Source organism: Chanodichthys erythropterus, chromosome 8 (assembly GCF_024489055.1).
Source record: "Chanodichthys erythropterus isolate Z2021 chromosome 8, ASM2448905v1, whole genome shotgun sequence".
NCBI classification, from domain to species: Eukaryota; Metazoa; Chordata; class Actinopteri; order Cypriniformes; family Xenocyprididae; genus Chanodichthys; species Chanodichthys erythropterus.
In genome coordinates, this window is record NC_090228.1 from 7,615,035 (window position 1) to 7,636,083 (window position 21,049).

Consider the following 21,049-nt stretch of genomic DNA (forward strand, 5'->3'; position numbering starts at 1 on the left):
AAATGTGCAGTCTACAGTTTAATTCTGCTGACAGAGTGTTTTCCAGCATCCTTCCTGCTTTATGGAGGACATCTGCACAGGGGACAATTTGGCTGACTGGCCCAGCTGGTGCACCTGGGACCACATGACCTCAAGAATTGCTGTGCAAAAAGCACTTTTGAACTCAAATGTTACAAAAAAAAAAAAAAAAAAAAAAACTTTTTGTGTTTTTTTTTCCCCAAAGGAAAGTTTGAGGTTCAATACAATGTCTCCAGCTAACAAAAATAAGTTCTAGGGACAATTTGCTAACATTTCCTTTAGGGTATGAAAACGTTTATTTCTGAATGTTCAAAACAGCCAGTTTTTCTTTGTTATGGGAAGGTTTTATTGTATCACATTGGGAATGTTACTTTAATGTACTCTGAACATTCAAGTAAACCACAATACTAGTAGTATTGTTTGAAATAACGTTTAATGCTAAAACATTCCATGAATGATGTATAAAATATGTTTTTGTGCTAACGTTTTGAGAACATTATTAAAGACCTGATAACTTTGAATGAACATTCTATTAGCCAAAGTACTGAGAACGTTCCCTGTTTGCTTGGTCTATCTATAGCATGTGAGCTGTAGCATGTTGTCAATTGCCACAAAAAATACATTTGGATTTATCCGTCAGTTTGTAAAAACAAAAATCAGTTAATAGTAATGTAGTTATAATGTTATAATCAATGAACTCCACTAGGATAAATGTTCATGTTTGAAGGTACAGCCAAACTAAACATTATATGTGTTAACATAAGACTAGCGTGATAAAATTGTTTACTAACCTTGTAACCCATTCAAAGTTAGACCTTTATCCAATTTTCAACTTCTGTCACGACTATGTAAAGCCATTAAACTCTGTAAATGTCACATGATATGTGCAAGCAAACCAGGATGTGGCTTTTTACATAAAGACAAATCCAGCCATGGAAATGACAATTTTCTAAAGAAATTAATACTTTTATTCAGCAAGGAAGTATTAAACTGATCAAAAGTGACAATAAAGTCATTTATAATGTTAGAATTATATTTCAAATAAATGCACCGAATAATCTTGAAAAGATCATGGTGTACACACAAAATATTAAGCAGCACAGCTGTTTTAAACACTGATAATAAGAAGAATTTTTTTGAGAACCATTTTAGTATAAGAAGGATTTCAGAAGGACCACTGAAGAATGGAGTAATGATGCTGAAAAATGACATTTTAAATAACATAATATTACTGTTTTTACTGTATTTATGATCAAATAAATGCAGCCTTGGTGAGCATAAGAGACATCGTTCAAAACAAAACCTAGAAAAGTAGCCTCACCACTTAAAGGGTGAATTAAACATTTCACAGCTCAAATAACACATTTTTGTACGGACAAATTAACATAGATGTGTTAACAAAAATTATGACAACTTTTCTGCTGTCAACACCTCCTGAATATGTTTCCCACAAGACTTTTTTAAGTGCATTACACAATTTTTTGTTATCTTTACACACAGGGACAAGTCAAAACCAACTTTTCTGATAAACCTCAAACATTCCCATAACTAGTTTCTGTGGGGAGGAAAAAGGGCAAATCAGGGTTCGCTCTACAAAGAAAAAAAGTGCAAAAAAAGTTTGGTCATGTATGTGAGCATCTTTTGACATCTTGCCACAGGATGGCGATGTTATGTTGTCAGAGACCCATCCCTAGAGACAATGAGACGTCTCTACACTACCCTGATGAAAGTTTCCTAGTCTTTGTGCCAGAGTGTTGGCATGAGATCAACTGAGCTCAACCGCATGAGTCAGCTTAACAGATTTTAACAGAACAGGATAAGCCATAGTCACTTCCACTGTTCAGCTGCATCTGGTCATGTCTTCTCAGCACGGTTGAACTGTCCGTTAGCATTAAACTCTAAATGCAACTGAAGTTGCAGTGATATCTAAGCAGGATTTCCACCCAGTGGTGTGGTGTGTTATCACATTACTGTATTGATTTTAAGATAGTAACACATTTCCTAGAAACTTCAGGGGTGCTTCTGTCCGTCGTCCTTGCTATGTTTAGGCTACCGTAGGTCATCAACCACAAGGGGGGAGGGTTTGTTAAAATGGGGCATTCGTATACGTGACAATCAGACAGATATACTTGGATATCCTTACCAAACCCCCCAGCCAATTGGGAGTTGAATGCTACAATGTTCTATCATTGCCAGTGCATATGTGGCATAACATTTAGTAAGGTTTGCCAAGGCAAACATCAATATTACTCAAAATCCCACATGTTTATGCTTTGAACATAACTGATGCATAAAATCTTTTAAAAATGGTGTAGGATTTAAGGGATTAGTTCACTTTAAAATGAAAATTACCCCAAGCTTTCCTCACCCTCAAGCCATCCTAGGTGTATATGACTTTCTTCTTTCTGATGAACACAATCTGAGTTATATTAATAAATATCTTGACGTGTCCAAGCTTTATAAATGGCAGTGAACGAGGGCAATGAGTTTGAAACTCAAGAAACTGCATCCATCCATTATAAACGTATTCCACGCGGCTCCGGGAGGGTTAATAAAGGCCTTCTGAAGCAAATCGATGCGTTTGTGTAAGAAAAATATCCATATTTAACAAATTATAAAGTAAAATATTTAGCTTCCGCCAGAGCGCCTTCTGTATTCCATCGTGTTAGTTGTGCTTTTTCATAAGTTGAATACGGAAGGCTTAAGATGTAATGTTAGTGCTTTGCACTGCGAGAGGAATTACACTTTCAATACCTAAGGTGGTCTTGCGGAAGCTAGATATTTTACTTTATAACCTGTTAATTACGGATATTTTTCTTACATAAACGCATCGCTTTGCTTAAGAAGGCCTTTATTAACCCCCTGAGCTGTGTGGAGTACGTTTATAATGGATGGATGCACTTTCTTGAGTTTCATACTCGTTGGTCTCGTTCACTGCCATTATAAAGCTTGGAAGTATCAGGATATTTATTAATATAACTTCGATTATGTTCATCAGAAAGAAGAAAGTCATATATACCTATGGCTTGAGGGTGAGTAAATCTAATGGTAAAGTGAACTAATCCTTTTAAACAATTTCACTCAGAATTTGCTAGTAAATTTCACAAATTACTCACTGAATTAAACAAAGTTTTGAAGTAAAAAGACTGATTTAGTATTTTCTTGTAAATGTACTCCAAAAAGTCTGACTTAGAGACCAGAATATGACTTGGACCAGAAAGCAACAACTTAGCAAATTGATAATCACCCACTTGAGTGCCAAAATATAGATTTTTGATTGCTTTAATACAAAATTTTATATCTAAACTGAAGACATTTCTTGAGTTAAATTTCATTTTCAAGTGGGGAAATGATAAAAGCCAGACTCAAATTTGTGATGCCCACATTAAGTGTCATCGGGAAACATGCATTTCCCAGCTTTTATTTTCTCATTTTCATTTTATACAACAGCTTTGACATCAATATGTTTGCATAGAAGCTTATATTCATAGTGATTTTTATTAGGAATACACTAGCATAAAAAATTGTGAGGGTGGGGGGGGTTGGGGGGGGTGAGCGCTTTTATGTTATGCAATGTTTACTCAATCCTGATTAATGACTATTTAATATCAGCTTGGTTGCATAATAAAATATCACTGCACAAGCAAATGGGAAACAGACTCATGTAAGTATGTGCACAATTAAAAATGATTTTAAGATTTCGCAGGCCAGAGTTTGGCCTTTGCATAGCATTTAATTTGAAGTAACTACAGGTCCGCGTGACATGCTGCACTGCAGTAATTGTTACTTGTGGAAAATCTGAGTGCCATAAAACCAATCACATGACCCCTACCTTCATCCATAGCCAAATATTTGCTGTGCCAGGCCCTCCGGACTTAATGGCTCAGTGTTTTTCTAACAGACATGGGCAATGCGGCATGTTTGAAGTCCATTACTGCCATTATACTGAACACACAGCCCAAGCGTGCACAAGTCTAATGAGATAAGAACAGATCTGACTCCGTCTGTCTCCAGACCTATTCTCAGGTATTGGCGTGTCTGGTTTTGTTGAATTGACAGAGAATATACAGAGAATGCTGGGATGGAGGAGGCAGACATATAGACTTATGCAATGTAATTTGTAGTAAGTTTCATTCTAAATAAGAGGCCAAATCTTGTTGACAGCTATCCCAGTATAGCATCTCCGTCATGTGAAAATGTTGCGGTGACCAGGGACATCCTGACACGTGCAGTTTCCCCTTAATCTTCCTTTCTAAATTGTCAGTGTTGCAACCGAGAGGCGTAAAATAGTCTAAAATGGTCCAGATTTTGGGCTAGCTTTCTGGGCTTCAACAAATGATCATCATTGATTCTGTTTGATTAATATTTTGGCCAACAAAGCCAACTCATTATTATTTTAGACGTCTGACCAAAGGCTTTCTGCAAGTGATGTTTCTAAGGGAGTCGTTGCCGCTCACCTCACATGATTCTCTGGCTTGGACTTGATTTTGAGACCAAGAAAAGCAAAATTGATCATTCCAAACATCTTTAAGTATACAAAAACTTACAACATCAATGTCTAAGTTGGCTTCTTTTTCAAGCTAAATGGCTTAGTTGGCGTCAAACATTGCATTTGCTCTCATTCATCAAAATTTGCATAATTTGGTCCATTTGTGTAATTAGTTAATGGTTAGTACAGTAATGTAGGGAAAATGAACATAAATGGAATGTGTTCATATAAATCACATTTAAAAGAAATTAAAAGTCTATATCAATTGGGATGACCATACCGAAGATTTATGGAGGGTCGCTGAGTTATTTGGGCTTTTTAATGCACCTCATCCAACAAAAGCATTTTACAAACGTCTACAATGTATAAGCCAAAGCATTATGCCATTACTCTATCCTGCAGGAATACATTCTTAAAATCATGTATGTGAAAAGAAGACAGACTCTTACTTAAAAGATGACAGATTCTCTGGATCTCTTTGAAACGGTGGGAAATATTTCATCTCTGTGACAGCTACAATTACATATATTTCTATTTAGGGACAGCGAAGGACATTTGTATGCATAGGCTTTTCCACAGGAAGACTAAGACATACTTCTTTAAACCAACCAGGGTAACCGCACTGACTCAAAAGTCTTTCTAAGAACTCTTCTTTTCATTTGCCATTTTTGTTCTATTTTCTGTCAGTGGGCAAAGTCTACACACACACACACACGCACGCACAAATTTATTGCATCATGATGGCAAATGCCAAACCAAAGATGGTGTAATACCACAGAGAAACATTTTTGGAGGGAAGTTCACAGTTTGAATTCTTTCACAACTCATTAACTGAAAAAAATAATTGCTTAAATCTGGATGCATGATGCAACAACACCATGATGCAGGGATTTCTGAATGGTTATTAGTAAGTTGCTATTCGGCTGCTATGTGGTTGTGAGGTGATTACTTACTTTTTTGTCAAAAAAGCCTGCTCCTAAGCAGTGTTGAGGAAAGTTACAATATTGCATTACTACCTAAAAAAAAGTAACTATAGTAGTCAACATTTGAAGTGGATCAAAACCTTTCATCAAAGTTGTCCTAAAACCTTCCTCTTAGGACAACTTAGTTCTTGGGACAACTTTGAATAACCTTTTTTGATCCACTTCAAATGTTGACTACTGTAATTGCATGATTTAGATACTTTTAATGGAAAGTAATGTGTTACGTTAACATTGTTTTACTTTTTCTCTCCTGGGCTGGGCTTGTTTTTTAATAACAAAAGAAGTTTTGGCAAATTTAAAGGCCCTTTCACACCAAAAGTGAAATGAGTAAGCCTCAGTCTGAAGAAAATGCAAATTCACACCTGTACAGTAGAGGGCGCAGCTCAGACAAACCTCTTAGCTGTACTGCCATTCCGGATTGCAGAAGAGGAGGATGCAGGAGAAGAAACTTTAAAGGGTTGTTTTACCCAAAAATGAAATTTCTGTCATTAAGTACTCACCCTCATGTCAATCCCGCAAGACCTTTGTTCATCTTTGGAACAAAACTAAGATCTTTTTGATGAAATCCAGGAGTTTTTTTTTTTTTTTTGTCTCCCAAAGAATTCAACAAAATCATCACATTCATGGTCCAGAGAAGTAGTAAAGACTTTGTTAAAATAGTCAACGTGACTACAGTGGTTTAACCTTAATGTTATGAAGTGACGAGAATACTTTTTGTGCTCAAAAACAAAACAAAAATAACAACTTTATTCTTCCCTGTCAGTCTCCTACGCAGTTGACGCAGTGAATGCAGCGCCAAGCTTCTGTGTTCTACATCAGAATGCCGATTCAGTATTGGCTGCCTCCTGTGTCAGCATCACACGCATGCGTAGTGGTGCTCACGTGAACAGTGTCGGCCAATACTTAGCTGGCGTTCGGGCATAAACACGGAAGCACTGAACTGCGTTCATTAGTCACTACAATGTAAAAACTGTTCGAAGTTACAAATAAAAGAAAGATTATCAAAGTGAGCTTTACAAGAAAATACTATTTCAGCCTTTCTTCAAGTTTCTTGTTGTTTCTTTGTAATTATTTGTGAAATTCACTTGCAATTTCTAAGTAAAAAGTAAATCCTACACCAAATATTACGGAAGAGGATTAGGGCCAAGCAATACTAAAAAAATAAAACCATCTCGAGATTAAAGTTGTTAAATTTCGAGAAAAAAATCTATATAAAATGTTGAGAATAAAAAGTCGTTAAATTACGAGAACAAATTTGTTAAATTCTGAGAAAAATGTCGTTAAATTTCGAGAAAAAAGTCGAGATAAAATGGTGAGAATAAAGTAATTAAATTATGAGAATAAAGTCATTAAATTACGAGAAAAATGTTGTTAAATTATGAGAACAAATTTATAATTTAACGAATTTGTTCTCGTAATTTAACGACTTTTTTCTCATAATTTAATGACTTTATTCTCAACATTTTATCTCGACTTTTTTCTCGAAATGTAACCACATTTTTCTCATAATTTAACGGATTTGTTCTCGTAGTTTAATGACTTTTTTCTCGTAATTTAATGACTTTATTCTCAACATTTTATCTCGATTTTTTTCTCAAAATGTAACAATTTTTTTTCTCGTAATTTAACGAGTTTATTCTCAACATTTTATCTCGACTTTTTTCTCGAAATTTAACAAGTTTTTTCTCAAAATTTAACAACTTTAATCTCGAGATGGTTTTATTTTTTTATTATTGCTTGGCCCTAATCCTCTTCCGTAAAATATTTTCAGAGTATTAAAGTAGAATAAAATAAATATTCTAAAAGATCAGGATTTTAAAAATACTGATTATAAGAGAGATGAGTGTGTGAAGGGGTGTGTTTAATACTGTGAGTGAGTGTTGTTGGCCTGTGGTTGGGAAAAATGTCAGAGCCATATTTGCCCGAGTGGAACGCTCACATCGCTCCGGCACTACGTGGAGATGCCGCAGCTATAAATAGAAAATCAGATCTCTAAGGGAGAGAAACCATGAGAGAACGAGAGAAGCAGTCCTTCCACAGCAGTAACAGATCGCCCAGACGAAGTCTGCAGACTGATCAAAGGGAAGAAAAAAGAATGGATTTAAACGTGGCAAAAATGCATATGCATAATGAAATTGAGCACAATATCTAATAGTAAATGCACAAATAGAGAGAGGTGCATGTGTCGAATTTTATCAAGGACAGATGTTGCAGCTCTATGGATCTGTGGGCCTGCATAAAAGTTACACAGTAATGCTTCATCATACTGTATAACAGGTCTAGACATGAGGTGTATTCAAGTGCACTTTTGTTTTCTTTAAAATAGCCAATTCGAGTGCTGTTACCTGATTTGTTTAGTTCTGATCTGTTAAGTTTAGTTAGACCTCAGATGACCAACACCTTTGAAGAGACGGCGCAACATCTGGATCAACATGCACATTCCCAAATTTCTATATATCCTAATTATTGTTAATATTTAACTCATTATTTCCAGAAGCTCATTGCTTCTACCTTCAATTAATCTGCTAACAGTGATTGTAAATTAAATTATTACATTGTTAACTAACTGCATGATTATATGTACATTTCTGAAAACACATACATTGGACAGCCACCTCCGATACCAGATTCTCTAAATTGTAATGTTGACATGCATTCTTTGTAAAGCTGCTTTGAATCGATATGTATTGTAAAAAGTGCTATACAAATAAATGTGAATTGAATAGATCCTTAAATGAACTAGGTGCTAAAACAATCCAGAAATCATGTGCAATTCATTCTTAGTTAGATGTCCCATTTACAGCTTACAGGAATAGAAGTCAATTATCTTCTCAACACAAGCAATGCCAAAGCTAAGTGACAGATAATGACATTTTCCCATATTCTTAAATCAAGATACATTTCCCGCATTGCAGAACCTGATTTCACCAAGTACATGTTCCTAGATCGTCATCTTTGTTGATCCTGGAACAACATTCCAATCAACCAATCAGATTTGAGGGATAAGTTTACAGTTTATGACAAGTTTAGCCTTACAGCCAGGGTTAGGTGCTTCATTTCCCTCTGATTTTACGGATAACTTATAGGTAGGGTTAGGTTTAGGGGTAGGGATATGGCTATTATTAAATTTTCGGTCAGGAATGTTGTTCCAAGATCACCAAATATCTTGGCCCAGGAACGTTTCTAACTCTAACAGGACGTGCTACAGTACTTAAGTGACTAATATTTCCTTTTAAATTAAGTTTATTTTCCTGACCCCATTGACATATATATTTTATATATATATCACTTTTTTTTTTATCATTTTTTAGAAAACAAGACTTAATGCCTAAAGTAAATTATCTTCTCAAGTAAATGCATCTTGATTTAAGAGTGTTTAGATTTGTACTGTAAAACAAGTCAAAAATACTGAGAAAGAATAATGTGCAGTGTAGATTGTGAAGAGTGACGCGACAGATTGTTTGAAGATCTGTTCATACAGTTAATACCAAATCTTAAACTTGGGTTGTGAATCCTTTTAGTTCACATGTAGTTTTAGTTTGTTTTTTAATCATCTTCTTCTGCTACGTGAGGGTAACCTCAGTGACATCTATACACATTCCCTCCCTCTCCTTCCTCCTATTTCTGTCCCTCTATGTTACTCTTTCACCCTCTTCTCTTGCTCAGAGCATTTTGTATGACACATGAGATCAGGCCACTTTTACCCAACATACACACACACACAAAGTCACTGTGATGGTGTGCCAGAGGTTATAACTCACCTCAGTGTTGTTCGGTCATCCCGAGTCTTCCTGGCCAAACCCCCGGCAGTGGCGGTCGGGCCATCCAGACCCTGTAGGAGGGGGTTGAGGCCCATGTAGAGGCCTCTCATAGCAGGCATGACTGAAGCATCTGCAGGGTCACGTTACAGCCAGGAACTCTCAGCCCCCTGCATAGCCCTGTCATTTTTCCATCTCTGAGGCCCATGGTGATGACATCGTCCCTAAGTGCAGCACACAAAAGGGTCACAGGTCCGTAAGATGAGAGGAGAGGACACTAACAAAGGGATGTGGCAAATGAAAGGGAAAGTTTTTCACAGAATGAGTGTTCGTTCTTGTGTCAGAGTGACAGCAGGTGCAAGTCACATACACACACACTCGTGTGCATTGTAAACAATATTGTGTTGTCTGTCATGTTGTGTTGCTTGCAATGGTGTGCATATGCACAAAACATTTGCACAATGTTGCATTTCGATAGCAGTTAGATTGTTTTAAATGTTGAAACCAACGCAAGAGACAATGAGCAGTTTACATATTTGAATTGCCAATGAAAAAGTCAGATCAAACTGTGACTTGAGAAGAGTTATATTTCAAGTGCAAATAAATCTTAATTTGATAGAACCAAAATAAAACATTGTTAAAATGTGAAAATACTCACTTAAAACATCATCACAACACATTTTGATTACAAAAAATGAGCAAATTGCAACAAAATGTTTTGTTTAGGCTTTAAAAAAAAACTTTCAATTAGCCAGAAACCATTATTTTCCTAATGCAGCATGACAAGATCACACCACATTATATGATTCTTAAGTACATTTTGCATTGGATATGAACAATTAAAGCAAAATTCATTCTTCTTGTGATCAAAGATTATAGAATAACACAAGACGCTTCGCTCATATTGTTTTGAATGGGAGAAAGTGCAACACGCAATAGAGTGCCCCAGGGATGACGTGTTTTTGTAGGCCAACCCGGAAGTTAGCGGCGCACGGGTTCCCTCGGTTGAAAGCATATGCATTTTTCCCATGACTTTTGGAAAATCGCAGAAAATAAGCTCTGTGTTTAACAAAGGGTTATGACACGTTTTGTCTATCAAGATAATCTTTACAAGTTAACACAACATTTATAGATTTTGAAGCCTAAATAAAGTGGTCAGATATAAAAGGCTAACAGTAGGCTATAAACGGACTACAGCACACCATGGTCGCGGATCAACGTCGTCACCAGGAAGCGTCCTCAAACTTTATTTAGAAAACAACTTTATTTAAAAACATGCTCGCTGATTATGATCTGCGCTGTGTATGAATACTTATCCACTTATTCATGAGAAATGTCCAAATGTCCCGTTTTTAATGATGACGTCTAAAGTCCCCGCCAAAGGAAGTAGTGCCTTTTAGCAATTTGTTAGCAACCACCGATTTTAAGACACAGTAAAAGTTTTAAAAAAATCACAAGTGGGTTATAACTGGTGTGTTTTATGTCATAGATCAAAACGTGAAAGTATTTAGAGGCTTTGTTACCCACAGACCTTATTTCAGGTGATTTAGCAAAAACTCATTCAAAAAACCCATAGACTTGACGGCGTTGGAACCGGAAGTCCTAAAATGCTAACTCGCTTCCGGGTTTTGCCTACAAAAATGCGTCATCCCTGAGGCACTCTATATGGCGGAATAAGTCCCGCCTTCTAAATAAGAGCCAATAGTCATTGAGTCACTGCAGCGGCTGTTTGTTTCTATAGGAACCAGAGCTTCTGTCAGACGCGTGCCTCTGAAATTAGACTTGAGACGCACACTTAGGACTGCGCATGTGCATTAGCTTGATCCAGCCTGAAAAATAATTTTTTTTTTGTCATGATCCGAGCATTTAGAAACAAAATGTATGACAGTTGTTAAATTTCATTGGTGATTTCAAATATGAAATTTAATTGAAAGCTTAGCAAACAGCTTTGGAAAATGTGATGTTTCCCCAAAGTGATAGGAGCTGCACTTGAAAGCCCGAGAGGCATTTCAAAGATGGACACCAAGTGAAATTACTTGTCTTAAAGGGACTTTGTTGTGATTCATGAAAGAGACCCAGTGACTTCTAAAAGGTAATCAGATTACCTACACTAATTTCAAATTTAAATTTTAAGAAATACAAATAAAGTTCTGCTAATAATGATTCTCCATTGTTACATGACATATTTTGAATTCAGAATGGTTATAAAATTTATTATACTCTAACGATTCAGATGTTATTGGTAAACACATTACTTGGAAAACAATGCTGAATTCTAATAATACACAGCAACATAACCATACAATGATGCATAATTACGATAGCAACATAAACAGGCTTATCAGCTTTTAAAAGGGAGGAGAAAATACTTACCATATATTTTGTTATTGATGTCAAAGGTTGTGCATCTAACTAAACATTTTTGGGCACTCATACAGTACACCTGGTAGAAGCTAGTCAAATTAGCCAGATTCAAACATGAACAGGTTGCATGACATGCCATCATCCTTGAAAACTGAACAAAACTACACAGGCCTCTAATTCCCATTTTGGTTTTGCAAAGAATGATGTAGTTGATGTAGAATCAATAATAGTGTAACGTTGATTCAACAATATTACCACTGATTATCAATATCAAAAGTGAACCAACATAATTTCATAACATTGATTCAAAGACATTATCATTGATTTTTTTGGTGGAAATCTCACCATTGTTTCAATATTAATTGCAAATGCAAAAGTTATATTGAACCAACATCACTTTGTAACATTAATTTAATGCAACTGGCGTTGCCAGCATCAACATTGACTCAACATTGTTTCAATGATTGCTTGCTATCTAGGTATAGACTGAACACATAACATGCAAGCACATGCATTTACACAAATTCACATGGAGAAGATAATAGAATTACTTTCAAAAAGTTTGCATTTTCAGGCCCCCAAAATGCAGTCGTCATATAAACGAACAGCCAAAATGCATAAAAAAGTTTAAACTCCCTCAAAATCATCTGTTGTTTGAAGAACTTAATGTAAATATGTTGCATCATTTTCACAACATACTGTAAAAATCATTGAGCTTTGCTTGGAAGAGTTTGAAAAAACAAGTTTTCACAATTTTGTATTTTGATTGTAGTTAGGTTAGGTCACAGGATGTGAAAGAGATGAAGAGATTTTTTTGGATAACCAAAAAGTTGTAACTTTATACAAACCAAATAAAAAATTTGAAAAGTGTCTAATCTTAAGATAACTATGTTACATAATTTCCCAGCAAGCATAACTGTGCTTTTTGGGAAGTGTGTGATAAAGAGAGAGACAGGAACAGCCAGTAAAAGAGTGTCAGTGAAGTGCTGAGGTCAGGTCGGTATTATGGGTCACATAGTTTGAGCTGATTTATTATACTTTTGCAGTTCCGCTTTGATTCTGTTCACGCAAAGGTGAAGCAAACATCTGTATAGCTGCCACCTTACTCTTTCTAGTGTATGTTTACACACATAGTTTAAGGACAAAGCTATAACGAAGTTATATTTTGTAAGTGCATCCATCCGTCTTGATCTATTTTTAATGTGCGACATGATTACAGCAACAAAGCAAAGGCTAATGAGATGGAGATCTGTGTGTATTCAGCCTCTCTGTGTGTCTCCACTTGGAAGAAATCAGATACTCTGCACTCTCGGTGCAGCTGATCGCATACCACCCTGTTTCAAAAGCGTCCAGATACAACCTGAACCCTGGCTGCCTACCAAAAATGCTTTATAACCTTTATAAACACACACAGACGCAGATTAAGGCCTGTCAATCAGACCTCGAGCCACCAGGACACAAATGTTTGTAGTTGCGGTATGACTCCAGAGACATGCCGACAATGCGTCTGACTGACCGATCTTTCTCGCGGTCTCTATCACACAGTTCAGTTGAGCCATTTGATATTTCAAGTTGCACTTTCTATGGTTTAACTGGCATAACTGACATAATCTTTAAATTTAAATTCTGTCATCAAGTTCTCATACACACATGCGTTTTGTTGTAGTGACAAAATCCAGAACATCCAAGATGCAGTTAACAACCATGTAAGACAAAAAAGCAGCATGGAAGTGGTCCATACGACTCACACTCTATATTTCAAATTTTCTGAAATCATTCAATACTTTTGTGACAGGAACAGCCCAATCACAAAAATGATTCATTGAACATCTCGCCTTCCGCCCAGCTTTAAAATCAACATGTTCAAACCTGATGCGATTCAAGCAACATGAGGGTGAGTACATGATGACAAAAAGTTCATTTTGGGGTGAACTATCGCTTTAAGGAATTAATGCACTTCTTGCTCACTGTCGATAATCATTTATTCATGAAACAAATGAAGCAAATAGTGTAGTAAAGTACATATGAGGCTGAGAGTAGTGTAAATTCAGATGAACACAGACCCAAACTTAAATAGTCCTCAAACTTAAAGGTCCTGTTCTTCGTGATCCCAAGTTTCAAACTTTAGTTAGTGTGTAATGTTGTTGTTAGAGTATAAATAAAATCTGTACAATTTTAAAGCTTAAAGTTCAATGCCAAGCAAGATATTTTATTTAACAGAAGTCGTCTACATCGAACGGCCAGTTTGGACTACATCCCTCTACTTCCTTCTTTAATGACGTCACTAAAACAGTTTTTTGACTAACCTCCGCCCACAGGAATACACAAAAAAGGGGGCGTGGTCTTGTTGCGCTCCCACAGGAATACACAAGAGTTGCGTTTGTAGAGTGTGTTTGTCGCCATGTCGTCGAAACGCTGTTATTTTCATCCCGCAGTCCAATCACCTTTGTTTGGCCTTCCCAGGGACGCTGTACTTAGAGATCAATGGTTACAACATATGTTTAACTCGGCTCCCGAAAATTATAATTGTGGTATCCTTACTGCAATAAGTTAATGTTGGACTGCAGTGCACATAATGGCCACAAGAGGGGACTATGTTTATGTATACGGCTGTTTTCCGTATGAGGTACTGTTCTGAGTGAGTGCTAACGTTGTACATTTTCTGTCGCTGCTTGTGGAGATTAAAGAGTTCAGTCTCTCTGGAATTATTGTATTTTATGTTCATTCAGCACAACACCACAATAATCCACATGTAAAACTATGCGCAGCACATGTTATGGTAAGAGACATGATCTTTCCGGGCAAGGAGCGCTCTCTATGGCTCTGGGTGCGCTAAGCTGCTGTCGAATCACAACACAGGAACCGCTGGCACAATCAGAACTCGTTACGTATTTCTGAAGGAGGGACTTCATAGAACAAGGAAGTCATCAGCCCGTTTTTATGACAATGGAAACAGCGGTATACAGATAAGTAAATTATGTGAAAAATACTGTGTTTTTTTACACGTGAAACATGAACACATGTTATATTTCACACTATAAACACAATCAAAGCTTCAAAAAAACAAAAAACGGGACCTTTAATAGTCTTAAAACCTCAGATTAAACACACACACGTGTACATCTATCTTTGTTTTCTCTGTACCTTAACCCTACTCATCACAACTAAGTGCATAACTCAAACCCTTACCCCTAAACCTACCCTTAACTTACTTACAACCTTATCCCTAAAACCAAGACTTGACCCTCAAATGGGCATTTAAAATGGTCTTGGAAAGTGAGCATCGGCCAGAATGTCCTCACTTTGCTCTCTTTGTCCTCACTTCAATGGTCTAAAACTCAAACTGTTAGCTTACAAAGATAGCTGTACAAGCAAGTATACACACACACACACACACACACACACACACACACACACACACTTGTACAGCTATGTTTTGGGTCCCACTTTATATTAAGTGGCCTTAACTACTATGTATTTACATCAAAAAATAAGTACAATGTACTTATTGGGTTCATATTGAATTGCAAAACACATTTGCAGCTATTGAGGTGGGATACGGGTAAGGTTAGGGACAGGTTTGGTGGGGTAGGTTTAAGGGTAGTGGTAAGGGTTCAGGGATAAATCAACAGTGTAATTATAAATGTAATTACAGAAATTAATTACAGATGTAATTACATGCAGGTGTTTTTAAAATATAAGTACAATGTGAAAACATGTATGTACACAATAAGTGCATTGTATCAAATTATTAATTTAAATGTAAGTACATAGTAGTTAAGGCCACTTAATATAAAGTGGGTCCATGTTTTGTGTGGACATTCATTGACACAATGCAATCTCTATCAAATCATCACAACAGAGTGCCTAACCAAACCCTTGCCCTAAACCACCTATCGCAGAAAACGCACTGCATTTTTATATTTAAAAAAAAAAAACATTATATAATATGATTTATAAGCTTTTTTCCACATAGGGACCAAAAAGGTCCCCACAAGGTAAAAGATTTACATTTTATGCCAAGTAACGCATTACATTACTTTTGCATTTGTTTATAAATAGTATTTTAATGTAACAGCCTTTTCACGCCAAAAGTGAAATAAATAAGCCTCAGGCTGAAGGAAATGCAAATTCACACCTGTACAGTAGAGGGCGCAGCTCAGACAAACCTTTCACCTACACTGTCATTGTGGATTACTGAAGAATAGATAAAAATATTCAGCAATAAAAAGAAACACAAATGTAATGTTTATCTAAAGTCATTAGCTATGCTTCCATCCATAGTTGCGAATTTAACTTATGCACACAATTGCAATATCACATAAAACATTTTCGAATAAAGCATTTTTCAGTGAGAACAAAATCAAAGTCAAAGAGAACAAAATCGTCACTTCCTGATAAACTGGTGCTAAATATCACTAAGAAACATAGGAGAAGCCACCGTATATAATTTTCATATAAAATAAATTATTTGCATCTCAGAGTGCACAGACGAAATGCAATAAACGTGTTATCTTGCTTTCAGAGGTGGATGCTGCTGTTTGGGAATGCAGTCATGTAAGACAGTTTTGGGAGGAATTATACTGAACCACATTGACGACAGACTTCTGAATGACCAAAACAGTATTTCAGATGCTTTGTAACAAGATTTTTCCGCTGTTTAGTACAGTTATGCCGTCCCATCGTGCAAAGTCACCTGATTTGTTTTATGCGCATCGAGGAATTTATCCGGTAAATGCATTTCCATCGTAGTTTATGTGCATGTTTTCTTATCGGATAGAAAATTTATCCGACTCAAACAAGCGTATATGTTTTCTATGTGCTTTTTTGCGCATCTTGGCATTTCCATACAGCAGTTTTTGATGTGATATCCCAAAATGAGCTTAAAAATAGGTAAATGGAAACAGCTATTTTTGCTTATTATATAGTTGAATTGGATCATCGAAGGTCAGCAGCAAAGACATTGGTAAATAAAATGAGATTAAATACATAAAGTATATTTGTGTTTAACATTTAATTATTGCAGGTTTGCATAATTTTCTGAATATTCATTTTGAGGAATTCTGCATTTGTTTTTGTCCAAGTAAGATGAGTTAATGCATGCTTACATTTAGTCTAGAACTAATAACCATCATATTTAAACAACACCTCTACACTTACTTCTGATTTAGGAAAAGTAACTCCAATATTTTGTTTTAAATTTAAAAAATAATGAGTTACTTTACTAATTACTCCAAAAAAGTAATTTGTAACTCGAGTGACTTGTAATACATTACACCCAACACTGCTTGTGAGGATGTATAAGGAATACCTGAACCACACACACTCACACACACACACACACTCATTTGCTTAGCTATACAGCATGTAATAAATGATATAACCTAACCCTATTGAAAACATTCTGCATTTTTTAGAATTTAAAAGAAAAACAAAAAAACTTTATTTTATTTTTATACCATTTTTACAAATCCCTGAAATGAGCTTTTGTCCAATTTAACTCATTTCTAGGTACAAATTTGTCTCTAAAATCTGCTTAGGTACACTACACTACACACGGTTCCTTTATGTGAAGCAGCACACTGTATATGGTGTGCTGTAAACATTCACACAGTCCTGTGTAGGAGTGTTGTGTATGTCTGATATCACTGAGTATACATTAACATTTGACACACTTTACTTGAGCTGGCTGTTCACTAAACACATCAACACATTTCCCTTTGCATGTGGCCGAACAATATATAAATAACAACAAAAAAGCGTATCGCAGATGGTCTCAGAAAAATTATTCACTGCATCTCAGCGACCACCCAAGCCCAGATTCCTTGCTGCATAAGATCATGTGTTTTCATCTGCAACTGGAGGTAGCCTTTGGTGGAAAGCAATTGTGTCACCTAAGACAAGCTCTGATAAGCCGTATCACTGAATGTTGATTTCATGGAAAACACCAGCACAGTGATGTTGTTTAGCAAATCATAAAAATCTGAATCACGCCAACTCAAAGTTTGTAAATATTCCTGATGCTGACACAAAATGTTTGGCTACTTTGATTCAGCAAAACATGTCATGACAGACTTTGCAAAAAAGCAAAAAGAAATTAATGTGAAAAAACAAATACGTGAAAGCCGATTAAAGGCTAATCCGTGTAATTGATAAAATATTATTAGCAATATAGCACAAATAACTAAAGGATTAGTGAGGAAAATCAAAGCTCTGCCCTGGGTGAATAAACTGTACTTTTGAAACCTGGAAAGCATTATGATTTTTGACAATGCATTTTTTATTACAGTTAAAAAAACCTCTTATTTACGGAAGAGGATTAGGGCCAAGCAATAATAAAAAAATTAAAAAAAACATATCGAGATTAAAGTTGTTAAATTTCGAAAAAAAAGTTGAGATAAAATGTTGAGAATAAAGTCATTAAATTACAAGAAAAAAGTTGTTAAATTACGAGAACAAATTTGTTAAATTATGAGAAAAATGTTAAATTTCGAGAAAAAAGTCAAGATAAAATGTTGAGAATAAAGTCATTAAATTATGAGAAAAAAGTCGTTAAATTACAAGAACAAATTTTGTTCTCATAATTTAACGAATTTTTTCTCGTAATTAAATGACTTTATTCTCATAATTTAATGACTTTATTCTCAACATTTTATCTTGACTTTTTTCTCGAAATTTAACGAGTTTTTTCTCGTAATTTAACGAGTTTATTCTCATCATTTTATCTCGACTTTTATCTTGAAATGTAACAACTTTAATCTCGAGATGGTTTTATTTTTTTCTTATTTCTTGGCCCTAATCTTCTTCCGTACTTATTCTCAGTACTGTAATGCAAAACAATTACATATTTAAAATGTACATTATTTATACAGCATGGTAGGACTTTATTTTGCTTTAATGTATGCTGATTTTAATAAAAATCTCTCTGTCTAGACAGGATGATGATTTTTTTTTTTTTTTTTACATTTGTTCTACAATAATTTACAACAAATTCAAATTCACACAAAAAAATGATCAAATTCATCTGGATGCATTACAGCAATTTGAGTTAAAATTGTCACTTTCAGTGATGTTTCTTTCAATTTGGAGTGCAAGGCCATGTGAGTTTCTCCCAGATGTAAAAAATAAAAATAAATCCGTTGCACTTTATTTTGATGGTCCACATTTGACATTCTACTAACTATAAGTAACAACAACTCTCGTTCCAGTATTAGTAGACTGAGACTGTTAGTAGGGTTTAGAGTTATGTGTTAGGGTTCGGGTTAGTAAGTTGACATATAGTAGTTGAAAAGTTACTTCTAGTCAGTAGAATGTCTGTTAAAGTGTTAACAGATATTACGCAGACAGTCTACTAATAATGAGAGTTCAATAAATTCTACTTCTAATGGCTTGAATATGAATTGTATAGCAACCAAAACACTAGATACTTCTGTTAACATATAAAAAAAATACACATGCATGCACATAAAACAATCACAACATGCCATAAAAATAAAAAAAACTCTAAACTTTACTATTAAAACCCTTTCAGTCATCTTTAATGTGGGAACACCCAAGCACAGAAACACTAAATCAGCTCAACCCCCAGAAGAGACACTAATCACATGTCAATGATTTTAACAGCCTGGAATGAAGGAATAAACGGAATATGTGTGGAATGCTTTAAACTGGTCTCTTAGCAACACTGAAGACTAATCACTTGCTAACACTCAAGAAGAAATAGAGACAATGTGACAGACAATAGCATGTGCTAAAGAGCCCTGTCAGAACACACACAATATTACCTACTGTCACTCAAATACAAATATACTCATCTCTAAAACAGATCTAAAACATATGAAAAAGGCCTATGAGACTTTGAGGAAAGAGTGAGCATTTTTATCAAATAGGGAGGTGACCTGCACACTCATTTCAATCACTCTTCTTACGCATATTTCCCCTACCAAGTAATATTGCAGCTGAATAGTTCAAACAAACTCACAATGAGTCACACAGGCTTTTCGCACTGCACTTAATAACCCAGACTTTTAACCCAGAGTTGAAGCCACTTTTAACCAATTTTGAAGTGTGGCTAGAGGGTTTTTGTTTTTTGTTTTTTAGCTACAGAAAACCAAAAGTAATCTGTCTTAGTGATTATGTCAACTGTGCAATGTGAATATTCATTCACAGTAAATAGTAAATAGTGACCAGAGTAATAAAAATACTTTTTGTGCATTACATTTAAGAAGAGTGAGAGCCAACCACAGCAGATGCATGTGGACCACTTCTTCAATCAGTTATATTAACCTTATAAATATGCAAATGAGATTATTAACCCAGGGTTTACACATGTACAGTGTGAAATCTGGAAACCTGAATACCCACGATAAACTAACCCAAAGTAAACTATCAAAGTGTGGAATATAAGATAACCCAGGGCTTCGTAACACTTGAGTTTACAATTTCAAGTAAAAATCCTAGAGAAATCCCAACAAAGACTCACATATTCATTGTTTAAAGTCAAGAGTCACAGAGATCCAATACGTATAAAGAGAGATGCAAGAGAGCCTAAAGAAATCCAGAGTGTTTATTTAAATTCAAATGAGATAATTTGTCTTTGTGTGTTTGTGTGTGTGGATGACTGTGTGTTTAGTCTTGCAGATGTTGATTGAGTGTGCAGAGGTTGTTTATACATTTCCAAAATGTGTGATCTAAGAAAAACTGCATGTTTATCTTTGGTGTAAGAAAGACGGGAAATAAGAGAGAGGTTTAGAGGACAGTTAAAGGGAAAATAAGCATGACTTGTACATACTTGAATCATGGAATAATTTTAATTTTTGCCTGAGCTATCCCTTTACTTACCCTCAAGCCATCCTAGGTGTATATGAATATCTTCTTTCAGGCAAACACAATCAGAGTTATATTATAAAATATCACAGCTTTTCCAAGCTTTATAATGGTAGTGAATGGCGCTCCTGATTTCGAAGTCCAAAAGTGTGCATCCATCCATCATAAAAGATATCCACATGGCTCCAGGGGGTTAATAAAGGCCTTCTGAGTCAAAGCAATGGGTTTTGCTAAGAAAAATATCCATATTTAAATTTTTATAAATTAAAATAACTAGCCAGACGGCCTACACAAATCAATTTACGCAAAAAGAGTAACTTCTGACCAGATGTATTATGCAATGATGAATAGGATAGAGCAAAATAAAACACCAGGCATGAATTAGAAGTCTAAAATGGGAATTTTTTAGGAGAAATATTGGAGGATTTTGATAAGAGATAAAAAGCTTGAATTTGTTGCCCAGCCCTATATGTTTGAACCACGTAGGCATATAAGCTTACACTACTCCTACATCATACGTCACGCGTTTACTCTTTTAGCGCAAGTTGATTTGCATAGGCTGTCTGCCGGAAGCTAGCTATTTTAGTTTATAAAGTTTTAAATATGGATAT

At 35.5% G+C, this 21,049-nt stretch overlaps 1 protein-coding gene across 8 annotated transcripts in view; it reads right to left on the bottom strand.

Annotated features, from left to right (window-relative positions):
* vegfab (vascular endothelial growth factor Ab) overlaps positions 1-21,049 on the bottom strand; it is a 52,685-nt gene that overhangs the window by 13,365 nt on the left and 18,271 nt on the right. For 5 of the 8 annotated variants that reach the window (XM_067391671.1, XM_067391670.1, XM_067391673.1 and 2 more), the window contains one exon: positions 6,998-9,472. In XM_067391671.1, the coding sequence (XP_067247772.1) occupies positions 9,358-9,472 (115 nt within the window). In that variant the 3' untranslated portion in view covers positions 6,998-9,357. Of the gene's footprint in view, positions 1-6,997; positions 9,473-21,049 lie in introns of those variants that run through there. The other 3 variants (XR_010895676.1, XR_010895675.1, XR_010895674.1) reach the window with 2 other exon arrangements.